General features: G+C 35.8%; 1 protein-coding gene across 1 annotated transcript in view; it reads left to right on the forward strand.

Annotated features, from left to right (window-relative positions):
- Positions 1 to 27,444, forward strand: part of SLC25A27 (solute carrier family 25 member 27) — a 53,745-nt gene that overhangs the window by 10,288 nt on the left and 16,013 nt on the right. Inside the window, exon 4 of the mRNA XM_044673690.1 lies at positions 6,598 to 6,720. Within this exon, the coding sequence (XP_044529625.1) occupies positions 6,598 to 6,720 (123 nt within the window). The remainder of the gene's footprint in view (positions 1 to 6,597; positions 6,721 to 27,444) is intronic.

Here is a 27,444-nt window from a genome sequence, read left to right on the forward strand (position 1 = left end):
ATAATATGAGAAGGGAAGATATTGAATTATTGGAGGAAAACATGCATGTTTTTGCTAATGAAAAGGTAATTTAAAAGATACCAAAAAATTTCTGTATCATAAGACCAAAAAGATGAAAGACTAGATATTTTCTCTGCTCCCCACAACATCTCAAACCTTTCTGAAAAATAAATAATTCACCAAAGATAAAGGAACTTCAGCCATATCTTTGGTTGAGCACACCCAGAATTCAGAAGACTATAGGAAACCCTGCCATGAACTGACACCTACCATGAGTTCACTTGGCACTTCTTTCTCTATCACACAACAAGGCTGTAGTGTATGACCCAGGAACCTGATCCAGGGCCTTGCAACAAAATTCAACAACCTTACCCAAGGGCTTTCATCAAAATCCAACCTCATATCCCAACTCTCTCCCTTTTCAGTGCCATGGAGATCCTGGCTCCAAGGTGTGAAAGTTTGTTCAGGCTGTGGCAACCAGTTAGCACTGTGACAGTGCTTCAGGGGTAGAAGCTCACTGGTCATAACAGATAGCCAATGTGGTAGTCAGCCATAGTTTATTACTGCAAATGATCTCTGCAAGACAGTGAAAGAACAGAAGGAAAGGGACAAGATACATGTTTGGACTTGTAACAGAAATCAATCCTATACCTTCTTCCTCTTCCCAGAACTTCAGAGACTCAAAATTACAGAATCAATCCCATAACATCAATGCAATGGCTCTCTAAATTGCTGATACTTGGCCAAGAATTGAGGTAGAACACTACCAGAGCTTGCATCCCATTTGGCACAGTCTTCAGGAACCACAGAGTGACTTCCAAACCAAGATGAGGCATTAGCATAAGAATTTTGTGGAATACTTAATTCAGAATAATCAGGATTATTATTCTGAACATTGAATATCAGGAAAGAGAGAAAATGGTTTATTGGAAAGAACGTTATCTCTAAAGTCTAAAATTCTAGGATTGAGTTACTACCTCTTTTAAGTTGTATTAGTGATATATGCTCTTCTTTCCTAGTAAAGGCAAAAGAGGGTTCTTGAACACCACCATATGAGATTGGAAAGGAAAGGAAGGTAGACCAGTTCGAGCAAAAACATGAAGGCAAGAGACCACAGGATATGTTCATTTGGGCCATAACTTAGAAAGCAGAAAAAGTGCTAATATGAGCTAAGACTAAATAGAGGGGATTCCACTGGACTGTGGAGAATCTTCTTTAAATGCCAAAGATTGTTCAGGCAGCACCAAGAAGCATGGATTGAAGAGGGGAAAGAGTGGAGATGAGGAGACTTATGGGAAAACTACTGTAGTACAGCTGGGCAGTGATGGGACCATCATGCAAGGAATTCCAAGCAGCTCCTGTAATTTTCTTCAGTTGATTTGGAAACATCACTTGTTCAATAGTCATTGGTACAGTGTATAAAATCTCTATCTAGAATAAAAATTCTGATTACCAAAAGCCTTTTTGACTTTCAGGATCTAAGTTCATAGAAGCACCTTTTTAGTTGTGTTCTAATTGACCACCATCACCTACCTAGCTTAGCAAGCCCAAAGAAGGGCTTTTGCTTCGCCCTGTGAGATCATGTCAAATGGATCATAGAGCTGAAAGGGGCCTTAGTGAGGTAGTCTTTAAGCTGTCTTATCTCTGCCATTTTACAAATGAGGAAACTGAGATTGAGAGGAGCTATTTGCTATAAGAAACTATAAGCAAGATAATTTCAGAAAAATCTAGAAATATCTGCAGGAACTGGTGCAGAGCAAAATAAACAGAACCAGGAGAATACTGCACAGAGTTACAGCAATACTGTATAATGATCAACTGTGAAGATTTGGCTACACTCAGCAATGCAATGATTTGGGACAAGACTGAAAGACTTATGAAAGGGAATGTTATCCACCTCCAGAGAAAGATCTGTTGGAGTTGAATGGATGTGGATGAAAGCATACTTTCACATCAGTGTATTTATGGTTTTATTTGGGGATTTTCATCTTGTATGAATGTACCCTTACAACAATGACTAATATAGAAGTTTGTTTTGCATGATAATAAAAATAAAAATTTAAAAACAGACATTTTTTGAGAAACAAAATGCTATGTTCTAACAATAATCTCATAAGTTGATCTTACTTTATATGAATTACATGTTCCTCAAAAGTTACATGTAAATTAAATCCTAAATTCCCAGGCTTTAAAAAAATAATTTGAAAATGCTTTATATTCATTTTTGATTGATCCATAAATAAGCATTGGAACTTCAAAGTTTTTCTGCCCCCTTTCCCCAAACTTCCTTTAGAGTCAAATAGGATCACAGGGAGTATAGATTTGGAATTGAAAAGGACTTACCTCATCATTTAAAGATGAAGAAACTAAAGCACAGAGAAGGCAGGTGACTTCCTTTCATCAGTTAAAGGAACCCCTGGGAAAGGGTTTCAGAAAATAATTTGTGATTTCTTTCCAGTAGTTTTTTTTTAACAAATCGTGGAATTCTGAATTAGAGATGAATGAATTTTTAGTAGGTGTAAGATAATCTATGAACATTGACATGGCCATTAAAAATGATAGTAATCTTTATTCCTAATGAATGGGTCACAAGTAAGCAGCTGTGGCTGGTTCTAGGAAGTAAACATGCTAGTACCTAGTTTGGAAAGCTATATTCATACAAAGCTTATTATGAAGAACCAATAACCAAGCATTTTTAAAACCTTTGGTTAGAAAGAAAAGGAAAAACACTTTTGATCAGCCTTCCCCCTTTCATCTCTAAATATCTTATTGTGAAATTCATAATAAACATGTTACATTTGACAGATTAAATTTCAACTAACTTTTTCTTTAACAAGTGATTATAAAATCAGGTTTAGTTTATATTAGAATTTTGTAAAAAAAAGGAAAAAGAAAAAAGTACAAATTATTTAAAATATTATATATTTTTAAATTTCCTAATATCTACATATTCTAGGTAAGTAATAGAACAAAATTTTAAAACCATAGTCTCTACCTCCCAGTAACTGATGTTGACATTATTTTGACCCTTAAGCCCTACACTCCTTCATAAACTTTGCATTTCTTAGAAGCATTATCGCCATTTTTGAGACCTAGTTTTGGTCCTTTCTCTAACAACTGAAATGGCCAGCTTCCAAAATAGTTCTTTGAACTCTCAGTGCCTGGGGAAAGAATAGCTAATAAATCAAAATGTTCTAAGAAGACTCTCATGGACCTTACCTGCAATGGCACCACTGGATACTGGCACACTGCATTAAAGCTGGGTTTTTGCTAGGCAGGTGATTTCCTTTCCATAGGAAAGCCATCAGGCAATGAAGGAAGTTAAGCATCTCAAATCACTAACAAGCAAATTCTCAGGGGGCAGTTCTAGTGTATTTAGGACTTGGATATTGTGCCCTCCACCCAGATTTAGTAACTCATTGGAGACTCTTGTTTTCATGTTCATGTTCATCATTGTGTGTGTTCTGATCATTTTTGATAAACTTTCAGTGAGAGTTAGCATGAAGATAATGAGACCACTAGTGGGGGGCCATGAATTTGGGAGGGTGAACATTTTTCTTTCTCTCTTTTTTGTTTCTTAGGGTAATTGCAACAGAAGTAATTATCAAACTAAGAATTATTATCAGTAATTATTAATATTAATGATATTAAGTTATGATAAACTTATTCCATGATGATTAATATTATATACATGTATAATATATAGTGATAATAATATTAAGTAATTATTAAATCTCCAAGAAAATCAGAATTAGATAAAACTAGTGATCTTAAACTGAGTAAAAACACAAGCTCCCTACCAATCCTATTAGGTTTACCTTATGAAGACTTAATTTCTTTCCCTCCTTTTAAAACCAAAATATATACATAAAGGTATTGAGTTAGGGTTATCCTTCCCTCCCTTCTTTTCCTTCTTTTCTTCTTCCTTTCCCTTTCCCTATGCCCATCCTCCCATCTCTCCTTTCTTTCTCCCTCATCCTTTCTTTTCCCTTTTCTTCCTGCCTTTCATTCTTCTCTATTTCTTCACTTCTTTCCCTTTTCCCTTTTTTCCTTCTCTCCCTTCCTTTCCCCCTATCATTTTTATTTTTCCTCTTTTTGGGTTCTCTTAATACTAATGCTGTTTGCACAACATTGGTTTGAGTTCTTGGAGAGGTCTATTGAAGCATAAACCATTTTGGAGTCAAGTTCTTAAGCCCCAAGGTAGGCACCACTCTGGGCTTCCTCCCAAATCACTTGCACAGTTCAGCTGCTCCCTTTCTGCCAGTTTTATTGTGGGTGATATTTCCATGATCACATGAAGTCCAAAGTGGACAACTGTCTCTGGCAAGGTGCAAAACAGAATCAGTAATAAGATGTTTGAGCAAGTCAGAGCCTGTACTCTAGGCAGTAGTGATGAAAACAATTTCGTCCTGGTTCTATTGTTGATAACAAACACTTCCCCTGAAGAGGGAGGACTGGTAGCCTTGAAAATGATAGCATAAAAAGAGATTTAATTTTCCTCCATATTCATTCCCTGTCTTGAGATCTGGTATCTGTAGAATGTGTATCTTGATCTTTTAAATTTGAAAGGGAGAAATTAGTTTTATAATAAAAAGGGGAAGGAGGAGTTGGAAATTTTGGTTTTTGTTCCATGGGAGGCCACTATCTTGCTTTTCCCTGAGCTTCAGTTTTGTGCTAAGTAGAGATAAGAATAGTGACTTAGGTTTCATCTTGTGGAAAGATCAGTGATGCCAGGGAGAGGACTCTTTCCCCTCTCTCTGGGTAGAGAAAGTCTCAGTGAAAACAATCAAGGTTTGAGCATGTAGAACAGTTTTTCCTTTGTAGAGTTTGCACATCATTTTATTGGAATATGTTACCATCTTTATGATGTAGGGAAGCAGGTAACATCACTCTGCGTTTAGTTGACAGAGATTCAGGATGAGCTGAATTTCCTAAACTCCTGGTCTGTCAATCAGCCAGTAAATATTAAGTGCTTACTATGGGCCAGGCACTTTGCTAAGGGGGTGGGGATACAAAAAAAAAAGGCAAAAGACAGGGCCTGTTCTCAAGAAGCTCAAGATTTCATAGGAGAGGTAACAAACAAATATATACAAACAAGCTATAGACAAGATATGGGCATATGGGATGTGCAAGGAAGACTGGCACCTCTGATGTGAAAGCCCTTTTTTAGTATTACTTGTCCTTCTTTGGTCTGTCCACCTGTCATCTCCCTCTCCCCTGTGGCTTGAAGAAGCTATAGCATATAGTAATGGCTACACCCTAATAAAACCATCTTGGCAGATAAGCTAAACCAGGATGAGGATAATCAATAGGCCTCAAACCCCTTAGTGAATTAGAGAGGTGTCTACCACAAGCATGTGAAGACTTCCTCTTGCAGAATAGGTGGATAAGAACATTTGTTCTAACAGCCATGAAAGTGACTGAAGCCCCTAGGGCTGTGTTGGCAAACCTATGGCACACATGCTAGAGGGGGCTATACCCTTCCCCCTCCCCAATGCTCATGAGGACATTTTTTTTCAGATCACCCACCCCTCTACCCAGCAGCCCAATGGGAGTGCTTCCTCCCTCCCCTGTCTTGGGGAAGGGGGCAGCTCAAATGAGGCATGAGGGTGAGGTTTGGGCACTCAGTCTCTAAAAAGTTCACCATCACAGCCCTAGAGCTTGGTCAAACATCAAAGATCCCAAGATCATCCACTTCATCCCAGGCCATCACCAGTCATTTTGCCTTTTGTCCTGCCAGTGCACTTAGATGACTCTGGAAGAAGGAGTGATGCTGATGACTTTGGGCAACTCTGCCTCACTTAAATACAATTTACTTGCAAGTCAAAGCATCACCGTATAATGTCATTGGTCCTCTTCAAAATAGGAAGGACAAACAATAACAAAAAAACAAACCCTGAGAAATTCACTTGATTTCTCATGTGTAAAATGAAGTTAAAATGAGGCAATTGTTCCAATAACTTCTAACTCTTACTAGTCTATGACCCTTTACATTCCTCATTCATAAAATGAATAATTAGAACTAAGTAATCTCCATGATCCATTCATATTCTAAATCTTATTGTGCCATGAACGTATAGGAGAACTGAGACTCTTGAATAGAACAACTAGAGCAAGACTTGAGTACCTGGAACTTTGACTGTTTCCCCCTTAGGGCATCCTAAACTGATGTCCCCCACCCCACAGAGTAGTAAACTAAGCTGTAGTGTTTTATGAACATGTATAGATGAATTCACCATGGTGGTCATTACAATTTAAATTCCAGCTAAATCACCTATCACTTCCAAGAACAGTGTTGGGAGTCTACTACTGTAGTCCAGGTGGGTGGCAATGGGGACTAAAGTGGTAGCAGTGGGAATAAAAAAGGAGATGGATAAGAGCAGGAAGACTGGCAGAATTTAAGGGCTGGTTAGAAAAGGTGAGTAAGATAGAATAGTCAGAAATATTACCCAAGTTTTGAGTATGGGAAATTCAGTTGAATGATAGTACCAACGGACAGAAACGGTAAGTGAGAAGAGCAACTTTTAAAGGAAAAATAATAAGCTCTGGAATGAATTGTAATTTGATAAGCATCTATATTCCTTCATAATCAATTAGGCAAACAGCCATGGGAGGAATGCTGTCTGGTGCATTTGCTCAGTTTCTTTCTAACCCTGCTGATCTAGTGAAGGTTCAGTTGCAGATGGAAGGAAAGAGGAAACTTCAAGGAAAGGCTTTACGGTAAGTTTTCTAGGTGTGTTCTATATCCAGAATTGCATATCTCATAGCTTTATAATTTGAAATCTGTTACCATTTATCTGAAGACTTAGCTGAATGTACCTTTCTAATAATTTAATATGTTTATTTAAAAAGAAAAAGATTAAGGAAGAAATGCAATATGCTTAAGAGAAATTATCCACTTAAAAGACAAACATATGCATACTAATATATATTCCCATACTTCTTTAGGTCCAGGATATGACTTAAGAATGGATACTCCACCTGTCTAGGCAGATCATAACTCATCTATACTTTATTATTATATGTAATGCTTATCCATGTACTCCCATAAATTTTCCATGAAAAGTCCATCCATTTGCTGGTGTATTTTCTCTATGTTTTTAAAATTTTATTTTGGGGTATTTTTTTAATATTCTCTGGAATACAAGCAAGTGGGCCATCAATTTGCTATTTCTTGCTCTTGATATCTGACAAGTTCACTTCATTTTTTAAAATTTCCTCAATATCTTTTATCAATCAACAAATGTTTAATAAGCTTGTAGTAGGGCCTATAGATAAAAAATGGAAATAAAATAGTCTTCTCCCTTATGAAGCTTATATCCTCTAAGGGAAAGTCAATATGTTTAGTTATAAGCATGTATAAAATATATAAAAATGAATACAAAGAAATTGGAGGAAATGCACTGGCAAATGTGGACATCAGATCAAAGGATCAGATATTCTCGGGGATACGTGGAGTTTATTTCAGGAATGAGGAATAATTTGTGCAACTGTACAAAGATAAGGAATGTAATATTAGGAACAGCAATGCCAAATTGGTTGGCAAGAATAATACATAAAAGGAAGTAACAAATAAAGGGTTGTCAGGTGCTTTGAATACAAAATAGAGAAATTTGTATTTTATTCTGCAGGTAATATAGAATCGTTAGAGTTTATTAAGTAGGAGAATGAAAAGTCAAGCCTGTTCTTTAGAATATCACTTTGGCTTCTGAGCGGAAGCTGGATTGGAATGGAAAAAGACTTGGAGAAGGGAGATCAATCAAGAGGCTTTTACATTAGTCCATAGAAGAGGTGGTAGCCATATAAATACAGAGAAGGGAATAAATGTGAAACACTTAATGAAGGTAAAATTGACAAAACATCACAGTTGATTAAACAAATGGAGTGAAGGAAAATAAGGAATCAAGGAGGCCTCCAAAGTTCTGAACCTATGCATCTTAGAAGGATGTTAGTGCTCTTAACAGAAATAGGAAAGTTAGGAAACTGGGAAGGTTTAGAGGAAAAGATAATGAGTTCTATTTTGGAAATGTTAAGTTTGAAATGCCTATTTGCTATGTATTTTAAGATATTAAGATATTTTGTAGGCTCTTGGTGATGAATTAATAAATGAATGGATGAATGAGTGAATGAAAGAAAAAGTATTTATTAAGAATTTACTATGCACAAAGTGAAAGGAATATAAATAGTGAGGAAATATAGCCCATTATCTCAAGGAATTTAGGATTCAGATACAAGGCAAAGGGAAAGGCCCAGTGTTCTACACGATGCATTAGCAAGGCAAATAGTGACATGTCTTTTTGGTGTCATTGTTGTTCATAAAATCAGATCTTTTTCTGAGTTTGAACCAACCACTTGGCAGTATCAAAGACTTTGGTGATACAGAGAGATCTCTACTTAGAGATTATAATTGAACCAAATGGAACTAATGCGACTACCAAAAAGGATTGTTGTAGAGCCAAAACTTCAGTTACACCCACAAATAGAGAGCAGGACATGGATGAAGACACAGCAAAGGATAATTCGTTAAGAAATTAGAAAAAAAAACCAAGAGAGAACAGTATTACAAAAACCCAAAGAAAGGAAAGTATTCAGTAGGATCCGGTGGTTTTAAATGATGCAGATATGAAAAAAAGATAAAGATAGAAAACAAGTCATTGAGTTTGGTAATTAAGAGATCAACATTAAGTTTGTATTGAGAATTTTCAATTGGGTAATGAAATCAGAAACCAAATCCTAAGGAGCTGAGAAGTAAAATGTGGAAATAATAAGTACAGGCAACTTTTTTTNTAGGGCAGAGGATACAGGAGCTTCTAATCTATTTCAAGATCTTATTCAAAAGGTAATGGAGTTCTGTTCACTTTGAACTTTAACCTCCAGAATGTTTGGGCAAGGCCAGCAAGCCTCCTGACCTGCTCAGAATGGAGCCTCTCTGTTTGTTGGTTTGATCAGATTACATCTTGATGATATGATACTCAATTGATCTTCTGGGAATATGATGTCTTCTTGTAATAAGTTGAAAGATGGTATTGATTGTCAGTATGAGCATAAGCTGAGGTTACTGTCCCTATGATGTGACAGCTAGTCCCTGGCCTATGAAACCTAGTTGAGAAGAGAGGATATGTCTACCCAGACCTCCCTCTAACTCTGACTGAGTCCCAGAGGGTTGGACTCATCTCCTTCTATAGGGAAATTTCAATGGGCAACTGGTCTCATGCCTGGTATGCCAATCCAGGAACATTCTAGTATTCTGAGCTCTCAACTGGCAACTCCTGCCTCAACGTGGCTTCTTGCAAATCTGTCCAAATCTTATATTACAATGGTCTATCATAGAATATTGCTTGCAAAGACATGTTTACCCCCTTTTCATATCTTCTTCATAAAAAATGCAATGATATTCTTTCCAGTCTTGTTAAACTTTTACTCCCCTCCATATACATTATAATTCAGTGGCATTGACCTTCTTCCTATTCTTCTTACATAACACTTCGTCTCCCAACTCTGACCATTTTTACTGACTGGTTTCATGCCCAGAATTCTCTCCTTTCTCATCTCTACATTCTGGCTTCCATGACTTTCTTCAAATCTCAACTAAAATCCCATTTTTTGTAAGAAATATTTCCCAGTTCACCTTAATCTTAGTGCCTTGCTTTAGAGATTACTCCCAATTTATCCTGTATATAATTCTTTTGATACACACTTGTTTGCATGTTGTCACCCCTTAGATTGTAAGCTTCTTGAGGACAGGGAATGTTTTGCCACCTTTGAATCCTCAACTCTTAGCAGAGTGGTGGCATGCACTAGGCTCTTAATAAATGTTAATTGGTGGAAGGAGAAGGAGGAAACAAGAAGGGGAAGGAGATAATGGTGATGATGATAATGATGTGGCGTATAGTAAGATATAATTAAGATCATATTCATACCACATATTGATCTACTATGTTATAGTACTCCTTACTATATATATATATAAAATAATACATGATATAAAGTATATCATTATAATAATATGCATAGCATTTAACATATATATACACATACACACACATACACACACACATATATATATATAAAATACTTACTTACATTATGCTTTACCATATACCAAAGGCTTTCTTTGTTGTTTAGTGAAATGACCACTGAATTCTAGGTCAAAAAATTGGATTCAAGTCCTGACTGAGCTTTAGTTACTAGATCTATAAAATGCAGATATTGTACTTTTTGTTATCTCTCAGGTTTGTGGGAAGAAAAGCACTTTGTAAGTTTTAAAGTTTTATATAATTTTAAACTGTTATTTAATAATATAGTTGAAAGAGCACTAGATTTGCAATCAGAAATCCTGAGTGTGAATCAATATGCCATTGGGTAAATCATCTAGCCTCCTGGGTCCCAGTTTCTTCTTCAAATGGAGAGATTTGACCTTATGCCCTAAGAGATTCCTTTAAGCATTAAATCTAGCTCCCTGAGAAGACAACCCCAGGATTTGATAGATTTATAAGAGAATTCTACCAAATGTTTTAAGAACAGCTAATGCTAATACTATATAAACTGACTAGAAAAATTAGGTAAAGGAGTCCTCCAAATTCCTTCTATAACATATAGTCTTGATACCTAAACCAGTAGAGCCAAAACAGAGAAAGAAAACGATAGTCCAATTTTTCAAATAAATATGGATGCAAAAATGTTAAAATAAATACTAACAAGGAGATTACAACAATACATTAAATACTTTGATTAGACTAGATTTATACCAGAAAAGCAAAGCTGGTTTTGTATTAGGAAAACTGGATACAAAATTGACTGTATCTACAAAAATCATATGATTATTTCAATAGATGTAAAAAAAACTTTTACAATACTCATTCCTGTTCAAAACAGCAACAAAATACTAGAAATCATAGGAATAAACAGATATTTTCTTAAAATGATTACTATCTAAAACCGGGTTATTAAGGACTTTGAATGTTAAACAGAGAATTTTATATTTGATCCTGGAGGTGATAGGGAGTTATGAAGGGTGATGTGGTCAGACTTAGTGGTTAACCTTTTGGCATTAAACATCTTAATATTAAATTAGATTAGTATATAAATATTGCATTATACAGTGTGTTTATGAAGTCCAAACACAGAACCTTTCTAGCTAAGAAATTACCAGAAGAACTAGAGCTCAGCTCACAGTGCTGTCATTTAGGACCACCATCATGTCAGGAAGAGGCATCAGAGTAGTTCAATTCTTCCTTAAGATCTAAGATCAAGGTCTTTTGGGGACAACTAGGAGGCAATCAGTGAGATGCACAAAATTCTAATCCAGCCTCAGATACTCACTAGCTCTGTGACCCTGAGCAGGTCACTTTGTTTACCTCAATATCCTCCTCTGTTAAGTGGGAATACTAATAGGCCCTACCTTCTAAGGTGGCTGTGAGAATTAAATGAGATAATTGTAAAAGCATTTAGCACAATGCCTGGCACACAGTAGGTTTCATGTAAATACTGACTGATTAAAACCAAGAGTAATCCTTATCTGTAATGAAGATAAACTAAAAAGCATTTATGGGAAGATGAAGTACTAGTGATAGTGATAATCAGTATAATACAAGAAATGATCATTATAGCAAAGAAGTAAGAAAAATAAATCAAAGGATTATGCGTAGCCAATGAGAAAGGAAAACTGTATTTTTTGCAGATGATATGATGGTTAGTAGAGAACCTTCACCCAAAATAATAGTCAAAACAATTAAGTGGGCAGCTGGGTTGCTCAGTGGATTGAGAGTCAGGCCTAGAGACGGGAAGTCCTAGGTTCAAATCTGGCCTCAGACACTTATCAGCTGTGTGACCCTGGGCAAGTCACTTGACCCCGATTTCCCACCCTTACCACTCTTCCACCTATGAGCCAATACACAGAAGTTAAGGGTTTAAAAAAAACAATTAACATCAGCAGAGTAGCAGGATTTAAAATAAACCCACACAAATCATCAACATTTCTATATATTACCAATAAAACACAGTAGGAAAAGATAGCGAAATTCCATGTAAAATTCAGAGAGTATGAAATATTTGGGAGTCCTATCCACCAAGACACTGGAACCATTTAAACATAATTAGAAAACATTCATCTCACAAATACATCTAAATAATTGGATTAATATCAATTGCTTGTGGGTGCACTGAGTCATATAAAAAATGTCAACATTACCTAAATTAATTTACTTACTCAAGCCATATCAATCAAATTACCAGGAAACTACTTTATTTTTTTAGGTGGTCTCAATTGTTAACATTTTTTTTAATTTTTAAAATATTTTTCCATGTTTTTCTTTCCCTCCCCTCTTCCCTCCCCGCTCTGGGAACCAACAAACAATTCCAATGGGTTATTCAAGTATTATCAATTGATACCTATTTCTATATTATTCAATTTTGCAAAGAGGAATCTTTTAACACCAAAACCCCAAATCATGTACCCATATAAACACATGATAAATCATATGTTTTTCTTCTTCGTTTCTATTCCCACTGTTCTTTCTCTCAATGTGGATACTGTTCTTTCTCATAAGTCCCTGGGGACTGTCCTGGATCATTGCATTGCTACTAGTAGCAAAGTCTATAACATTCGATCATTCCACAATGTTTCACTATCTGCATACAATGTTCTCTTGGTTCTGCTCATTTCACTCTGCATCAGTTCATGAAAGTTCTTCCAGTTCATATAGAAATCCTCCAGTTCATCATTCCTTACAACACAATAGTATTCTATCACCATCATATACCACAATTTGTTATGCCATTCCCCAATCGAGGGACAACCCCCATTTTCCAATTTTTTGCTACCACAAAGAGTGTGGCTATGGATATTTTTGTACTATCCTTTTTTTTATCTCTTTGGGGTACAAACCTAGTAGTGGTATTGCGGTATCAAAGGGCATACATTCTTTTAACGTCCTTTGGTCATAATTCCAAATTGCCTTCCAGAATGGTTGAATCATTTCACAACTCTACCAGCAGTGTATTAGTGTCCCAATTTTGCAATATCCCATCCAACATTTGTTATTTTCCTTTACTGTCATATTGGCCAATCTGCTGGGTGTGAGGTGGTACCTCAGAGTTGTTTTGATTTGTGTTTCTCTAATCAGGAGAAATTTAGAACACTTTTTCATGTGATTATTGATACTTTATATTTCTTCAGCTGAAAATTGCCTTTTTCATAACCTTTGAACATTTGTCAATTAGGGAACAGCTTGATTTCTTTAACATTTGACTTAGTTCCTTATATATTTGGGGAATTAGACCTTTGTCATAGTATTTTGTTATGAATTTTTTTCCAGTTTGGTGCTTCCTTTCTAATTTTGGTTGCATTGGGTTTCAATTTAATATAATCAAAATTATTCATTTTGCATTTTAATGCTCTCTATCTCTTGCTTGGTTTAAAATGACTTCCTTTCTCATAGATCTGATAAGTATACTATTCTATGTTTACCTAATTTATTTATGATTTTGCTCTTTGTATTTAAGTCATTTATCCATTTTGAATTTATCTTGGTATAGGATGTAAGATGTTGTTCTAAAAATAATTTTTCCTATACTGCTTTCCAATTTTCCCAGCAGTTTTTGTCAAATAGTGGGTTCTTGTCCCAAAAGCTTGGATCTTTGGGTTGATCTAACACTAGCTTGCCAAGTCTATTCCATTTGTTTATTATTGGGCAAAATTAACAAAGTTTAGCCTCATCTTGCTCCTGGAAGTCCACTCTTTCCTGTTTCTGAGCCCCCATGTGCCTCTAGCATTAGCTTAAGTGGGAGGTGGAACACTGGGACGAGCAGTCAGGGAGAGCAGCAGTAAAAATAACTAAAACTGCTCCCTTGACCCTGAGAAACATTCAGAGCCTTCTAAAGGCAAAATACCAACAGTCCACAGCCTGTGCTCTCCACCCAAACCTTTTTGCATTCCCAGGCCAGCTTAGCAATGGCTGTGGAAGCACGTGGCCACTAGTGTTTTTACCCCTAGTGTGGAGGAGAAGAGAGAAAACTCTTTCAAATCTCTTAGCTAAAATTTAGGCTGTACCCTGAGGGTTTTCACCTATAAGAAAGTATGCTTTATTTTACTTAAAATAGAAAACTTTTGCTTTTTCTTGCTTTCCCTCCCCAAATTAGCCTGAGTCTAAGCCTTTTAGCCTCCCTCCATTCAACCATGCTTCTGCCAGCTCAACCCATCCCTCCCTCTGCTCAACTCATCCCTCCCCCTATTCAAACTATCTCTTACTCCACCCAAATCATTCCTACCCAACCCATTTCTCCCCCTACCCAACCCATCTTCCTCCCACCCCTATCACTCCTCTCTGTCCCCTTACCTACTCCACTGCAGTCCAAACAAAAAGCCAAACAGCAGTAGATGAAGATAATTCAGTTAAAGGCCTATTCCCTCTAAGGGAAGTACCCACTTTTCATAGGGGAGATTTAGTGAACATTAAACACCATATACATTTCACTCCACAAAATATTGAGAGATTCAAGGTAAATACCACTTCCTTTGAAGATGGGCCCATTGTAATTATAAAAAAGCTTGAGAGTATTTACCATACTTATGATCCCACATTGATTGATATGAAAAATTTGCTCCAAGCCTTTCTAACAGAAAGAGAAAAAAATAAAATTGTTTCTCTTATTAATCAGGCCCAAGGAAGGGGAGCAATTCATTGGCCAAAGGAAGACTCAAAATAGAACTCAAATATAGAGGAAGAATATTTTGTGATTATGTCAGGCTAGAAATGTATTATTAAATGCAATGAGACTTTGCTCTGATAGACCTGGTACATGGACAAAATTCGAAAATCTTAAATAAAAACATGATGAAAACCCCTCCCAGTTTATAAATAGGCCTACTGGACTGGGAGGTAGATATATAGATCTGGATCTTTCCAGAGAAAGGAATGGCAGGCAAATAAGAAGATCATTTGTAAAGAAATGTTGTAAGACAGTCAAAGACTATTTTAAGACTAACTGCCCAAACTGGGCTAATATGGATCTCAAGGAATTAAGAAGAGTAGCAGTTTATATCTTTAATGTCCAGGAAAAGAAAGATGAAGATACCAGTAACTTAGCGGAGGCATTAAGGAAGGAAATAAGAGTACCCATGGAAAAAATTGAAGAAGAAAAAGCAAATCAAATAGTGGCCATAGCCCCTTTGCAGGGATCCACAAATAAACCATTAATGTGTTACTTCTGTTGGAAAAGGGTCACATAATGATAAACTGTAGGAAATGGAATCAGGTATACAAAAATATAAATTTCAGGAATAATAACTTTAGGAATAATAATAATTATAGAAATAATAATCCAAATGAGGCAAATCATGACCCACAACAAAACACCCCAAATGTGGCCCATCCACACTATATTCAGGGTGAAAAATCCCTCTCAGTATGGATGGCCCCAGAGGCGTGAACAAAGGAATCTAAACAAATGATGGTACTGGGGGGGTAGGAACCTCAAAGATTCTGGAGGTGAATTTTCCCCACTCAATAGTGAAAAATCTTCTGTAATGCAATTGTTTTTCTTTTTTATTTGTACTCCTTCTATGACTGGATCAGAGATAATACCATTATAAAAGTTCATAAACAAAATAGATAAGTTTTTGCTGACACATTGTCATGGAATGTGAATTATGAATTTTTGAATTTTTAATTTTATTATTGTTTTTTTATTTGTAATAGGATATATTATTTTATTGGTCCTAATACCTTTGCATACCGAAAAGCTTTAGACTATAGAAACCTGCCATTGATTATTAAGTATTATGGGACATTGAGTAATAATTGTGTCTGATTCCAGAAGAAGGGTTCACAAAAAAGCCACTGTACAGTGCCAAGTAGCACAAGGTCAAGGAGAAAACCAATCCTTGTGGGATTGATGAGAATTTGCACCAAGACAGAGGACTTGTTTTGAGGTTTGAGGAAACAGCTGTTTGACGATGTCAGATACTGGACTCCCCCATGCCAGATTGCTACAAGTACCTTAATTTGGCTGCCATATTGGCTCCCTATCCCTGAGAGTAAAGGAAAAATCAGACCAGGGAATCACAAAATTTCCCTTTTACTTCAAAACCTAGTCCCTTTTCTCTTTATAATCTGGCAATTTTCTGTAGTACTGGATGCTGTTAGATAAGTACTATATTACTGCAATTGTCCTACAGACTTGTAGGAATAAATCACTTTAATTGGGCCCTGATTCAAGGACGCATTATGGGCTTAGTCTTGCTTGCTTGGAATTTTATATATAAATAGATTTTTATTTTTTTCTTCTTCAAAATTTAATTTTTTTCCTTCTATTTGGGTTTTTTAAATCTTTTTCGTTTTTCTTTTGAGTATTGATTTATATACCCCATAACTCAGCCATGTATCCTGGATTGATATGGGTGTTGGTCAACACCCTCTTTAGGGAGGATTATATAATTTTTGTAAAATCCAAGATTTAAACATTTTTTTCTGAGAGAATTTTCAGGAAAAGAAGCTCACTAACTCCCCAAATCAAGAAAATGAACTCTTTTTAAAAAGGCACCATAAAGAAGCCTGCAGAAACCATACAGTATATCAGAATATCCACAATGAAGTTTGGTTATACTGAATCAAACTAAAGGGAGTTAAACACATTTATTTTGAATGTAAACTCTTATGCCAAATGAGATTTCCCCCTAATTGGCTTTTGTCAGTGCGCCTACCAATCATCGGTTTTGTTCTCTTCCTCTTTCATTTCACTCTTATCTCCAAATATTGTAACTTCCTCTTAGAAAGTGCAATATTGTATTCACCTTTAGCTAGAAGATCTTTAGAGGTATAAGCTGGATATTTGAAATGATTTATTGAGGAGACTAGGCATGAAATCTGAGAGATTTTAACATGCTCATCTGCCAATAGAATCACTGGGGGGATTGTAAAAGGTAATTCTTTTTCTCTTAACTTAATCAAGTACTTTCAGTACTCTACCCTTTTAATTTAGTCAGGAACTTGTGAATCCTTTTGATAAAAGTTCAAACCTTCAGAGGACAGGAGGTGGATCCCATAGACACTGCCCCCTGGGCAGTGCTAGGCAAATTGAGAGACTTTGATTGGTTCCTGAGATGTGATAGACTAGTGTGATAATTAGATTAAATCTACACTGCCCATCTTTAGATTTAATCACAAAAGGTAAGAACATCTCTAATTCTAGGAGGTCCTTTGAGCACAATAGTATTCCTTCACCAGCCTATACCACAATTTGTTCACCCAGTCCCCAATTGAAGGGAATATCCTCATTTTCCAGTTTTTTGCTACCACAAAGAGTGCGGCAATACATATTTTTGTATAAGTCTTTTTATCTATTTTTATAATTATTATTTTATCTATGGTTGTGAGGGTGATCTGGCTGCGACATCTATCACCCCATTGATCACCAGGGTTGATTCAGCTGATCTGGCTAGGCAGGTGTCCCCTTCCTCCTTCACCCGAAGCTGCCTGCTCCATCAAAGAGGATGGCCTTCCCAATAGAGGAGTACCATTCTTTGGTCAAGGTTATAAGAGTAGTTGTGCTCCCCTGCTAGAACAAGCTCCCAAGTCCATTTATACAAGTCTTTTTATCTGTAATCTCTTTGGGGTACAAACCCAGCAATGATATGGCTGGATTGAAGGGCAGACAATCTTTTAGAGCTCTTTGGGCATAGTTCCAATTTGCCATCCAGAATGGTTGTATCAGTTCACAACTCCACCAGCAATGCATTAATGTCCCAATTTTGCCACATCCCCTCCAACATTCATTACTCTCCCCTGCTGTCATTTTAGCTAATCTGCTAGGTGTGAGGTGGTACCTCAGAGTTGTTTTGATTTGCATTTCTAATGATTAGGGATTTAGAACACTTTCTCATGTGCTTATTGATAGTTTTTATTTCTTTATCTGAAAATTGCCTATTCATATCCCTTGTCCATTTATCAATTGGGGAATGGCTTGATTTTTAATACAACTGATTTAGCTCCTTGTATATTTGGGTAATTAGACCTCTTTTGGATTTTTTTGTTACAAAGATATTTTCCCAGTTTGTTGTTTTCCTTCTGATTTTGGTTGCATTGTTTTTGTTTGTACAAAAGCTTTTTAATTTAATACAATAAAAAATTATTTATTTTACATTTTGTAATTTTTTCTAACTCTTGCTAGGTTTTAAATTTTTCCCTTTCCCAGAGATCTGATAAGTATACTATTCTGTATTGACTTAATTTATTTATAGTTTCCTTCTTTATACTCACGTCATTCACCCATTCTGAATTTATCTTGGTGTAGGGTGTGAGATGTTGATCTAAACCTAATCTAACCCATGTTGTTTTCCAATTTTTTAAACAGTTTTTGTCAAATAGTGGATTTTTGTCCCCAAAAATGGGCTCTTTGGGTTTATCATACACTGTCTTGCTGACATCACTTACCCCAAGTCTATTCCACTGATCCTCCCTTCTGTCTCTTAGCCAGTACCATATTGTTTTGATGACTGCTGCTTTATTAGTACAGTTTAATATCTGGTACTGCTAGGCCACCTTCCTTCACATTTTTTTTCATTATTTCCCTTGATATTCTTGATCTTTTATTCTTCTAAATGAACTTTGTTGTAGTTTTTTCTAATTCAGTAAAAAAGTTTTTTGGTAGTTTGATAGGTATGGCACTAAGTAGGTAAATTAATTTGGGTACAATGGTCATTTTTATGATGTTGGCTCATCTTGCCCATGAGCACTCAATGTTTTTCCAGTTGTCTAGATCTAGTTTTAATTATTTGGAAAGTGTTTTGTAGTTGTTTTCGTATAATTGCTGTGTTTGTTTTGGTAGATAGATTCCCAAGTATTTTATATTGTCTAGGGTGATTTTAAATGGTGTTTCTCTTTCTACCTGTTGCTGTTGTGATGTGTTGGAAATATATAGAAATGCTGGTGATTTATGTGCATTTATTTTGTATCCTGCAACTTTGCTAAAGTTGTTGATTATTTCTATTAGCTTTTTAGTTGATTCTCTAGGATTTTTTAAATAGACCATCATATCATCTGCAAAGAGTGATAGCTTAGTCTCCTCATTGGCTATTTTAATACCTTCAATTTCTTTTTCTTCTCTAATTGCTAATGCTAGTGTTTCTAGTACAATGTTAAATAATAGAGGTGATAATGGGCATCCTTGTTCCACCCCTAATCTTATTGGGAATGGTTCTAATTTATCCCCATTGCATATGATGTTTGTTGATGGTTTTAGATATATAACATTTATTATTGTTAAGAAAGGCCCTTCTCTTCCTATACTTTCTAGTGTTTTTCAGTAGGAATGGATGTTGTATTTTGTCAAAGGCTTTTCCAGCATCTATTGAGATAATAGTGTGATTTTTATTGGTTTGCTTGTTGATATGGTCAATTATGTGAATGGTTTTCCTAATATTGAATCATACTTGAATTTCTGGTATAAATCCCACCCAATTATAATGAATAACCCTCGTGATCACTTGCTGGAGTCTTTTTGCTAGTATTCTGTTTAAGATTTTTGCATCTATGTTCATTAAGGAGATTGGTCTGTAGTTTTCTTTCTCTGTTTTTGTTCTACCTGGCTTTGGGATCAGTACCATATTTGTGTCATAAAAGGAGTTTGGTAGAACTCCTTCTTTGGTTATTATGTCAAATAGTTTGTATGGTATCGGGATTAGTTGTTCTTTGAAGGTTTGATAGAATTTACTTGTGAATCCATCTGGTCCTGGGGATTTTTTCTTAGGGAGTTCTTTGATGGCTTGTTCAATTTCTTTTTCTGATATGGGATTATTTAAGTATTCTATTTCTTCTACTGTTAATCTAGGCAATTTATATTTTTGTAAATATTCATCAGTATCACTTAGATTGCTATATTTATTGCCACATAATTGGGCAAAATAGTTTTTAATGATTGTCTTGATTTCCTCTTCATTAGAGGTGAGGTCTCCCTTTTCATCTTTAATACTGTCAATTTGGTTTTCTTCTTTCCTTTTTTTAATTAGATTGACCAGTACTTTGTCAATTTTATTTGTTTTTTCAAAGTGCCAGCTTCTAGTCTCATTTATTAATTCAATAGTTCTTTTACTTTCAATTTTATTGATTTCTCCTTTAATTTTTATGATCTCTAATTTTGTTTTTTAACTGGGGATTTTTAATTTATTTGCTTTCTAGTTTTTTGATTTGCACACCCAGTTCATTGATCTTTGCTTTCCTTAATTTGTTAATATATGCATTTAAGGATTTAAATTTCTCCCTGAGTACTGCTTTAGCTGCATCCTACAGATTTTGGTAGGATGTCTCATCATCGTCATTCTCTTCAATGTAATTATTAGTTGTTTCTATGATTTGTTCTTTAACCAACTGATTTTGGAGAATCATATTATTGAATTTCCAATTAATTTTTGATTTGCCTATCCATGTGGCCTTACTAATTATTATTTTTATTTCATTATGATCTGAAAAGGTTACATTTATTATTCCTGCTCTTTTGCATTTGTTTGCCATGTTTCTATGCCCTATTACATGGTGAATCTTTGTGAATGTACCATGTGCAGCTGAAAAGAAGGTGCATTCCTTTTTCTCCCTATTTATTTTTCTCCACATATCTATTAAGTCTAATTTTTCACCTCTCTTATCTCTTTCTTATTTATTTTTGGTTTGATTTGTCTAAATCTGATAGAGGAACATTTAATTCTCCCACTAGTATAGTTTTACAATCTATTTCCTCCTTTAGAGATTTGGATGCTATACCATTTGGTGCATACATGTTGAGTACTGTTATTTCCTCATTGTCTATACTGCCTTTTATCAGGATGTAATTACCTTCCCTATCTCTTTTAGTCAGATCTATTTTTACTTTGGTTTTGTCAGATATCATAATTGCACCTCCTGCCTTCTTTTTCTCAGTTGAAGACCAATAGATTTTGTTCTAGCCTTTAACTTTAACCTTTTGTATGTCCACCTGCCTCATGTGTGTTTCTTGTAGACAACATATGGTAGTATTTTGTTTTCTAATCTACTCTGCTATTTGCTTCTGTTGTTTAAATGAAATTAACTCTAGCCCATTCATAGTCAAAAATCTACTTACCCTAGGCATCTAGATTATATCATCCCCACCTCCCTCAAAAATGGGAGTGGAGATAAGTTAACCACACGTGACAATAAGTATCAAATCAAGAACAAGGGACTGCCCTTTGGGCAGTCCAAAATCAGTGTAGAGGCTTCCATTGGTCCACTTGAATTAGAGGTGGCCCACAGGAAATGATGAGAGATGCTATCTCTTTAAATATGTGGGTTACAACGTAGTAAAGTTAGTCGAGGAGTGGAAGGGGTTCAGGAGTTTGAGAGTTCAGGAGTTCCAGCTTTGGACTTGGTGCTGAAGGTGCTTGGCTAAGACCTCAGAATGCTTCTACTCTGAATTGTCACGTGAGTAAGTTAGGCTGACTTCCTTGGCCTACCTTGGTGTTTCCAAACTCTGCCTTAAGTAGGCTTATAGCCTCTCTGATTTCTAAAGTCTTGTGGATTATAACCTAGTTTAATTAGCCTTTTAACCTTCTCTCTCTGTCCAGACCTCTCCAGGCCTGGACCAGCCTCTCCCTCTCTCTAATTACTTAATTGTAAATAAACTACCTTAAACTGGATGCTGACTTGGGTCTATTTTAATTATGGAATCAATCTGAATTGTTGATTCCTGGCGGCCACACTTTAAATATATATTTATAAAATACCTAAAAATCTCCCTCTTACACTGTTTTATGGGAGAATTCATCCCATTCACATTCAGAGTTATTATTATCAGCTGTGTATTCCTCAACATTTTGGTATCCTCTCCTAGTTCTTCCCCTTCTTATTATTTTATTTTCTTTTAAACCAGTGCTTTGTTTTAAATCAGTCCCCCTTATCTCCTCCCTTAGTTTACTTCACTTTCCACCCCCTCCCTTTTTGTTCCCCTTTTATTATTTTTCAAGACCTATTGAATTCCCTCCCGACCCTCTTACCTTCCCTTTTTGAACTCCCCACCCCACTACCCCCCTTGATTTATCCCTTCTGACTTTCTTCATAGGATAAGTTATAATTCGATATCCTAATGGATCTAGCTACTCTTCCCTATTAGGATTAGTTCTCCTGGGAATAGGGTTTAAGTATTTCCTATTAATGCTCTCTTCCTCTTCTTCTTATAATAGTATTTATCCCCTCCCCTTCCTATGCCCTCTTTGTGTGGTATATATTATCCTATTTTTCTTATTCCTTCAAGTTTTTCTTGGTGACATCTTCTATTCTGCCCCCTTCCCTTTTTTCCATATCTTCTTTGACAAGTGATGGGTAAACTATTACCCATGGGCCAGATCCAGGCCGTAGTTTGTCTATCACTGCCTTAAGCAATTCCCTAATCACTATGCCCCCACATCCAGATGTAGTGATTAGGGAATTGCTTAAGGCAGTGATGGACAAACTACAGCCTGGATCTGACCTGCAGGGAATTGTTTGCCTATCAGTCTTAGACTATTTAGTACTCCAACCTCTCCCTATGAATATTTCTTCTAATTATTATAATATCGAATACAATTTTTGAGAATTATGCATAACATTTCTCCATATAGGAATACAAATAATTTGATCTTATTGAACCCCTTAAAAAAGCAAATTTAAAAATAGGTTATTTTCTTTCTCCTCTCTTTCTTATTTACCATTTCATGTTTCTCTTAATTTTTGTGGTTGGATATCATACATTCCATTTAGTTCTGGTCTCTTCTTTACAAATACTTGGAAATCTTCTATCTTGTTGAATGCCCATACTTTCCCCTCGAAGTATATAGTCAGTTTTTATGGGTAGATGATCCTTGGTTATAGACCCCGTTCTCTTGCCTTTCTGAATATCATATTCTAAGCCTTGTGGTCTTTTAGTGTGGAGGCTGCCAGATCCTGTGTAATCCTCATTGGTGTTCCTTGATATCTTAATTGTCTCTTTCTGGCTTCTTGTAATATTTTTTCCTTAACTTGTAAACCCTTGAATTTGTCAATTATATTCCTGGGGGTTGACTTTTGAGGGTTTAGTGTAGAGGGTGATCTATGGATCCTTTCAATGTCTATTTTGCCCTCTTCTTAAAGAACATCAGAGCAGTTTTCTTGGATAATTTCTCATAGTATGGTGTCCAAATTTCCGTTAATTTCTGATTTTTCAGGAAGATCAATGATTCTGAAATTGTCTCTTCTAGACCTGTTTTCTTGATCTGTCAATTTCTCAGTGAGATATTTCATGTTTCCTTCTATTTTGTCATTCTTTTGACTTTCCTTTATTAGTTCTTGCTGTCTTGCAAGATCATTGGCTTCTACTTGCCCAATTCTGGTTTTTAGAGACTGGTTTTCTGCTATACTATTTTCATTTTCCCTTTCAATTTGGTCTATCCTTTTTTTCATGGTTTCCTCCTGTTTAATTTGGGTCTCCAATTTGCTTATCATTTCATTTGATTTGGGGGCATCTTTTTCCATTTGGGAGTTTCTGTCTTTTAAACTGTTAATTTCCTTTTGAGCTGTTTCCTACTTTTCTTGCCAAATCTCTTCTGTCTTTCTCATAACAGATTTGAACTCTTCAAGAGCTTGTGACCAATTTTCATTTTTTGGGGAAGGTTTGGATGTGTTTACTTTTTTGTCCTCCTCTGCTGTCTGCTCTGGGATCTTTTATTTTTCTGTGTAAAAGTTATTAGTGTTAATGATTTTCTCTCTCTCTCTCTCTCTCTCTCTCTCTTTTTTAACCCTTGCCTTCTGTCTTGGAATCAATACTGTGTATTGTTTCAAAGGTGGAAGAGTAGTAAGGGATAGACAATGGGAGTTAAGTGACTTGCCCAGTGACACACAGCTGGGAAGTGTCTGACGCCAGATTTGAACCTAGGACCCTCCCCTCTCTAGCCTAGCTCTCAATCCACTGAGCTACCCAGCTGCCCCCATGCTTTTCTTTTGTTTTTTCTGTTAGTTAATTCTTGGGCATTGCTTGCTGTTATTATGCTGGTTTTTCCCCCCATCTCAGTCAGAAGTCTGAGTGAGGTGGGCAGGCTCCCTGTGTATAGAGCTGTGGAGCAGTTTTTCCTGAGGCTACTTTACAAGTCACAGCACCGTGTGGCCCCTCTCAGCTTTATCCTCGTACCCAAGGTCTGCACTTTTTAGGCTCCTGGGGTCTCAAGTCTAGTTGTTCTTAGGTGCAAACCCCTTGTGGTCCCAGTCAGCTGCCAAGAACCCAGAAATTGCAGTTCGCCTGTTCCTCTACCTGAGTTAATCCTCCCACCCCACCCCCCGCATCTCAGAGAGCTGCTTCCATTGTCTGTTGCCTCTATCCCCGTGCCCAATGTCTGTGCTCTTTGGCTTCCTGGGATTGCAAGTCTTGTTGCTCTCAAGGGAAAGCTCCTGGTGTTCCCAGTTAGCTGCCAAAAAGCTAGAGTTTGGCTACACCCACCCCCACTCACTTTAACTCTGCTGGGCTGCCCCTGACTCTGGTACTGTAGGTGGAGTGAGGGAGGGTTAATTGCTTGTGTTTTTTGATGCGAGCTATTTCACCTCCTTATTGCTTGGAAATGCCCAAATTTCACGTACCTTTGATGCTGCACCCTATTGTAGGGTCCTTTCATTCATCTTGATTTGTTTTTTTTTGTCCTTTTGAGGTATCATGTATGGGTTGGTGGTGAGGAGAGTTAAATGCCCTGTTATACTCTATAGCCATCTTAATCCAGAAGTCTCCAAAGTGATTTTAAAAGGAGTTTCTCTTTCTAACACTTGCTGCCAATTTTTGTTGAAATTATATAGACATGCTGATGATTTATGTGGGTTTATTTTGTATCCTGCAACTTTGCTAAAATTATTTAATAGTATAAAACTAGCTTTTCAGTTGATTTTCTAGGATTCTCTAAATATTCCATCATGTCATTATCTACTTTAATCCCTTCAATTTCTTTTTCTTTTCTAATTGCTACTGCTAGCATTTCTAATACAATATTAAATAATAGAGGTGATAATGGACATCCTTGCTTCACTCCTGATGTTATTGGGAAGGCTTCTAACTTATCTCCATTGCAGACGATATTTGCTGATGGTTTTAAATAAATACTGTTTATTATTTTGATGAAAAGCTCTTCTATTCCTATACTCTCTAGTGTTTTATTTTGTATTTTTAACCCTTATCTTCTGTCTTAGAATCAATACTGTGTATTGGTTCCAAGGCAGAAGAATGGTAAGGACTTAGTAAAGAGGTCATATTTGAAACCAGGACCTCCCATCTCTAGATCTGGCTTTCAACCCACTGAGCCCCTTAGCTGCCCCCATTTCTAGTGTTTTCAATAACAATAGGTGTTTTATTTTGTCAAAAGCTTTTTATGCATCTCTTGAGATGATTATGTGATTGTTGTTAATTTGGTTATTGATATGGTCAATTATATGGACATTTTTCCTGATGTTAAACCAGCCTTGCATTCCTGGTATTAAATCCCACCTGGTCATAAGGAATAATCCTTGTGATGACTTGCTGTATTCTCTTTGCTAGTATTTTATTTAAGATTTTTACATCTATGTTCATTAAGAAGATTAGTCTATAGTTTTCTTTCTCTGTTTTTGGTCTTCCTACCTTAGGAATCAGTACCATATTTGTGTAATAAAAAGAATTTGGTAAGACTCCTCCTTTGCTTATTTTGACAGATAACTTTGTGTAGTGTTGGGATTAGCTATTCTTTAAATGTTTGCTAGAATTCATGTATGAATTCATTGAGTCCTAGGGATTTTTTCTGGTCCTTGATGGCTTGTTCAATTTCTTTTTCTGAGATGGGATTATTTAAGTATTCTATTTCCTCTTTTGTTAATCTAGCATTTTCTATTTTTGTAAATATTTGCCCATTTAACCTAGATTGTCAAATTTATTGCCATATAATTATCTTAATTTCCTCTTCATTAGAGGTGAGATTTCCTTTTTCATTTTTGATAGTGTTAATTTGATTCTCTTCTTTCTTTCATTAGATTTACCAATCCTTTATCTATTTTATTTGTTTTTCAAAGTACCTGCCCCTAGTCATATTTATTAGTTCAATGGTTCTTTTACTTTCAGTTTTATTAATTTCACTTTAATTTTTTAAGATTTCCAATTTAATTTTCATCTGAGGATTTTTAATTTGTTCTCTTTCTAAATTTTTGAGTTGCACACCCAATTCATTGATTTCCTCCATCTCTATTTTGTTGATATAGGCACTCTGAGAGATAAATTTTCCCCAGTATTGCTTTGGCTCTATCCCATAGATTTTGATATGTTGTCTCTTCATTGTCATTCTCCAATGAAATCAGTAATTGTTTCTATGATTTGCTTTTTGACCTACCATTTTTGAAGAATTAGATTATTTCTTTTTCATTTAATTTTAAATTTGCCTCTCCTTGAACCCTTATTAGTTATAATTTTATTGCATTATGATCTGAAAAAGTTGCCTTTATAATTTCTGCTTTTCTGCATTTGTTTTCAATGTTTTTATGCCCTAGTACATGGTTAGTCTTTTTATATGTACTGCTGAAAAGAAGGCATATTCTTTTTTTATCCCTGTTCAGTTTTCTCCAGATTACTATAAAGTCTAGTTTTTCTAACATTTCATTCACTTCTCTTTTTAATTTATTTTTTGGTTCAATTTATCTACTTCTGATTGGGGAAGGTTGAGATCCCCCACTTGTATGGTTTTACTATCTATTTCTTCCTTAAGCTCCTTTAGAAATCTTGGTGCTATACTATTTGGTGCATAAATGTTTAGTATTGATATTACTTCATTGTTTATGTTACCTTTTTGCAAGATGTAATTTCCTTCCTTATCTCTTAATTAAATCAGTTTTTACTTTAGCTTTGTCTGGTATCATGATTGCTACTCATGCTTTATTTACTTTAGATGATGCAAAATGAATTCTGTTCCATCTTTTTACCTTTAATCTGTGCTTGTCACCCTGCCTCAAATGTGTTTCTTTTAAACACCATATAGTAGGATTTTGGTATTTAATCCACTCTGCTATCTGCTTCCATTTTATGGGTGAGTTCAACCCATTCACATTCAGAGTTGTGATTACTAACTGTGTATTGCTCTCCATCTTAATTTCCCCTTTTGATCCTGCTCTATTCCTTTTCACTCTGTTCTTCCTCACCAGTGTTTTGCTTTATATCAACCCCCCTCCCACCACTTCCCCAATTACCTCCCCTTTCCCTTGTCTTATTCCTCTTCTACTTATCTGTAGAGTAAGATATAATTCTATACCCCAATGCATATATCTGTTTTTCCCTCTCTGAGCTAGCTAAAATGAGAGTAAAGTTTAAGCATTGCCTATCACTATCTTTATCCTCCCCTCTCCATAATGATTTTTCAGGCCTCTTTATGTTATATAATTTATCCCACTCTATCTCTCCCTTTCCTTTTCTCTCAGTGAAATCTTTTTTCAC

Source organism: Gracilinanus agilis, chromosome 4 (genome assembly GCF_016433145.1).
Source record: "Gracilinanus agilis isolate LMUSP501 chromosome 4, AgileGrace, whole genome shotgun sequence".
In the NCBI taxonomy this organism is placed as follows: Eukaryota; Metazoa; Chordata; class Mammalia; order Didelphimorphia; family Didelphidae; genus Gracilinanus; species Gracilinanus agilis.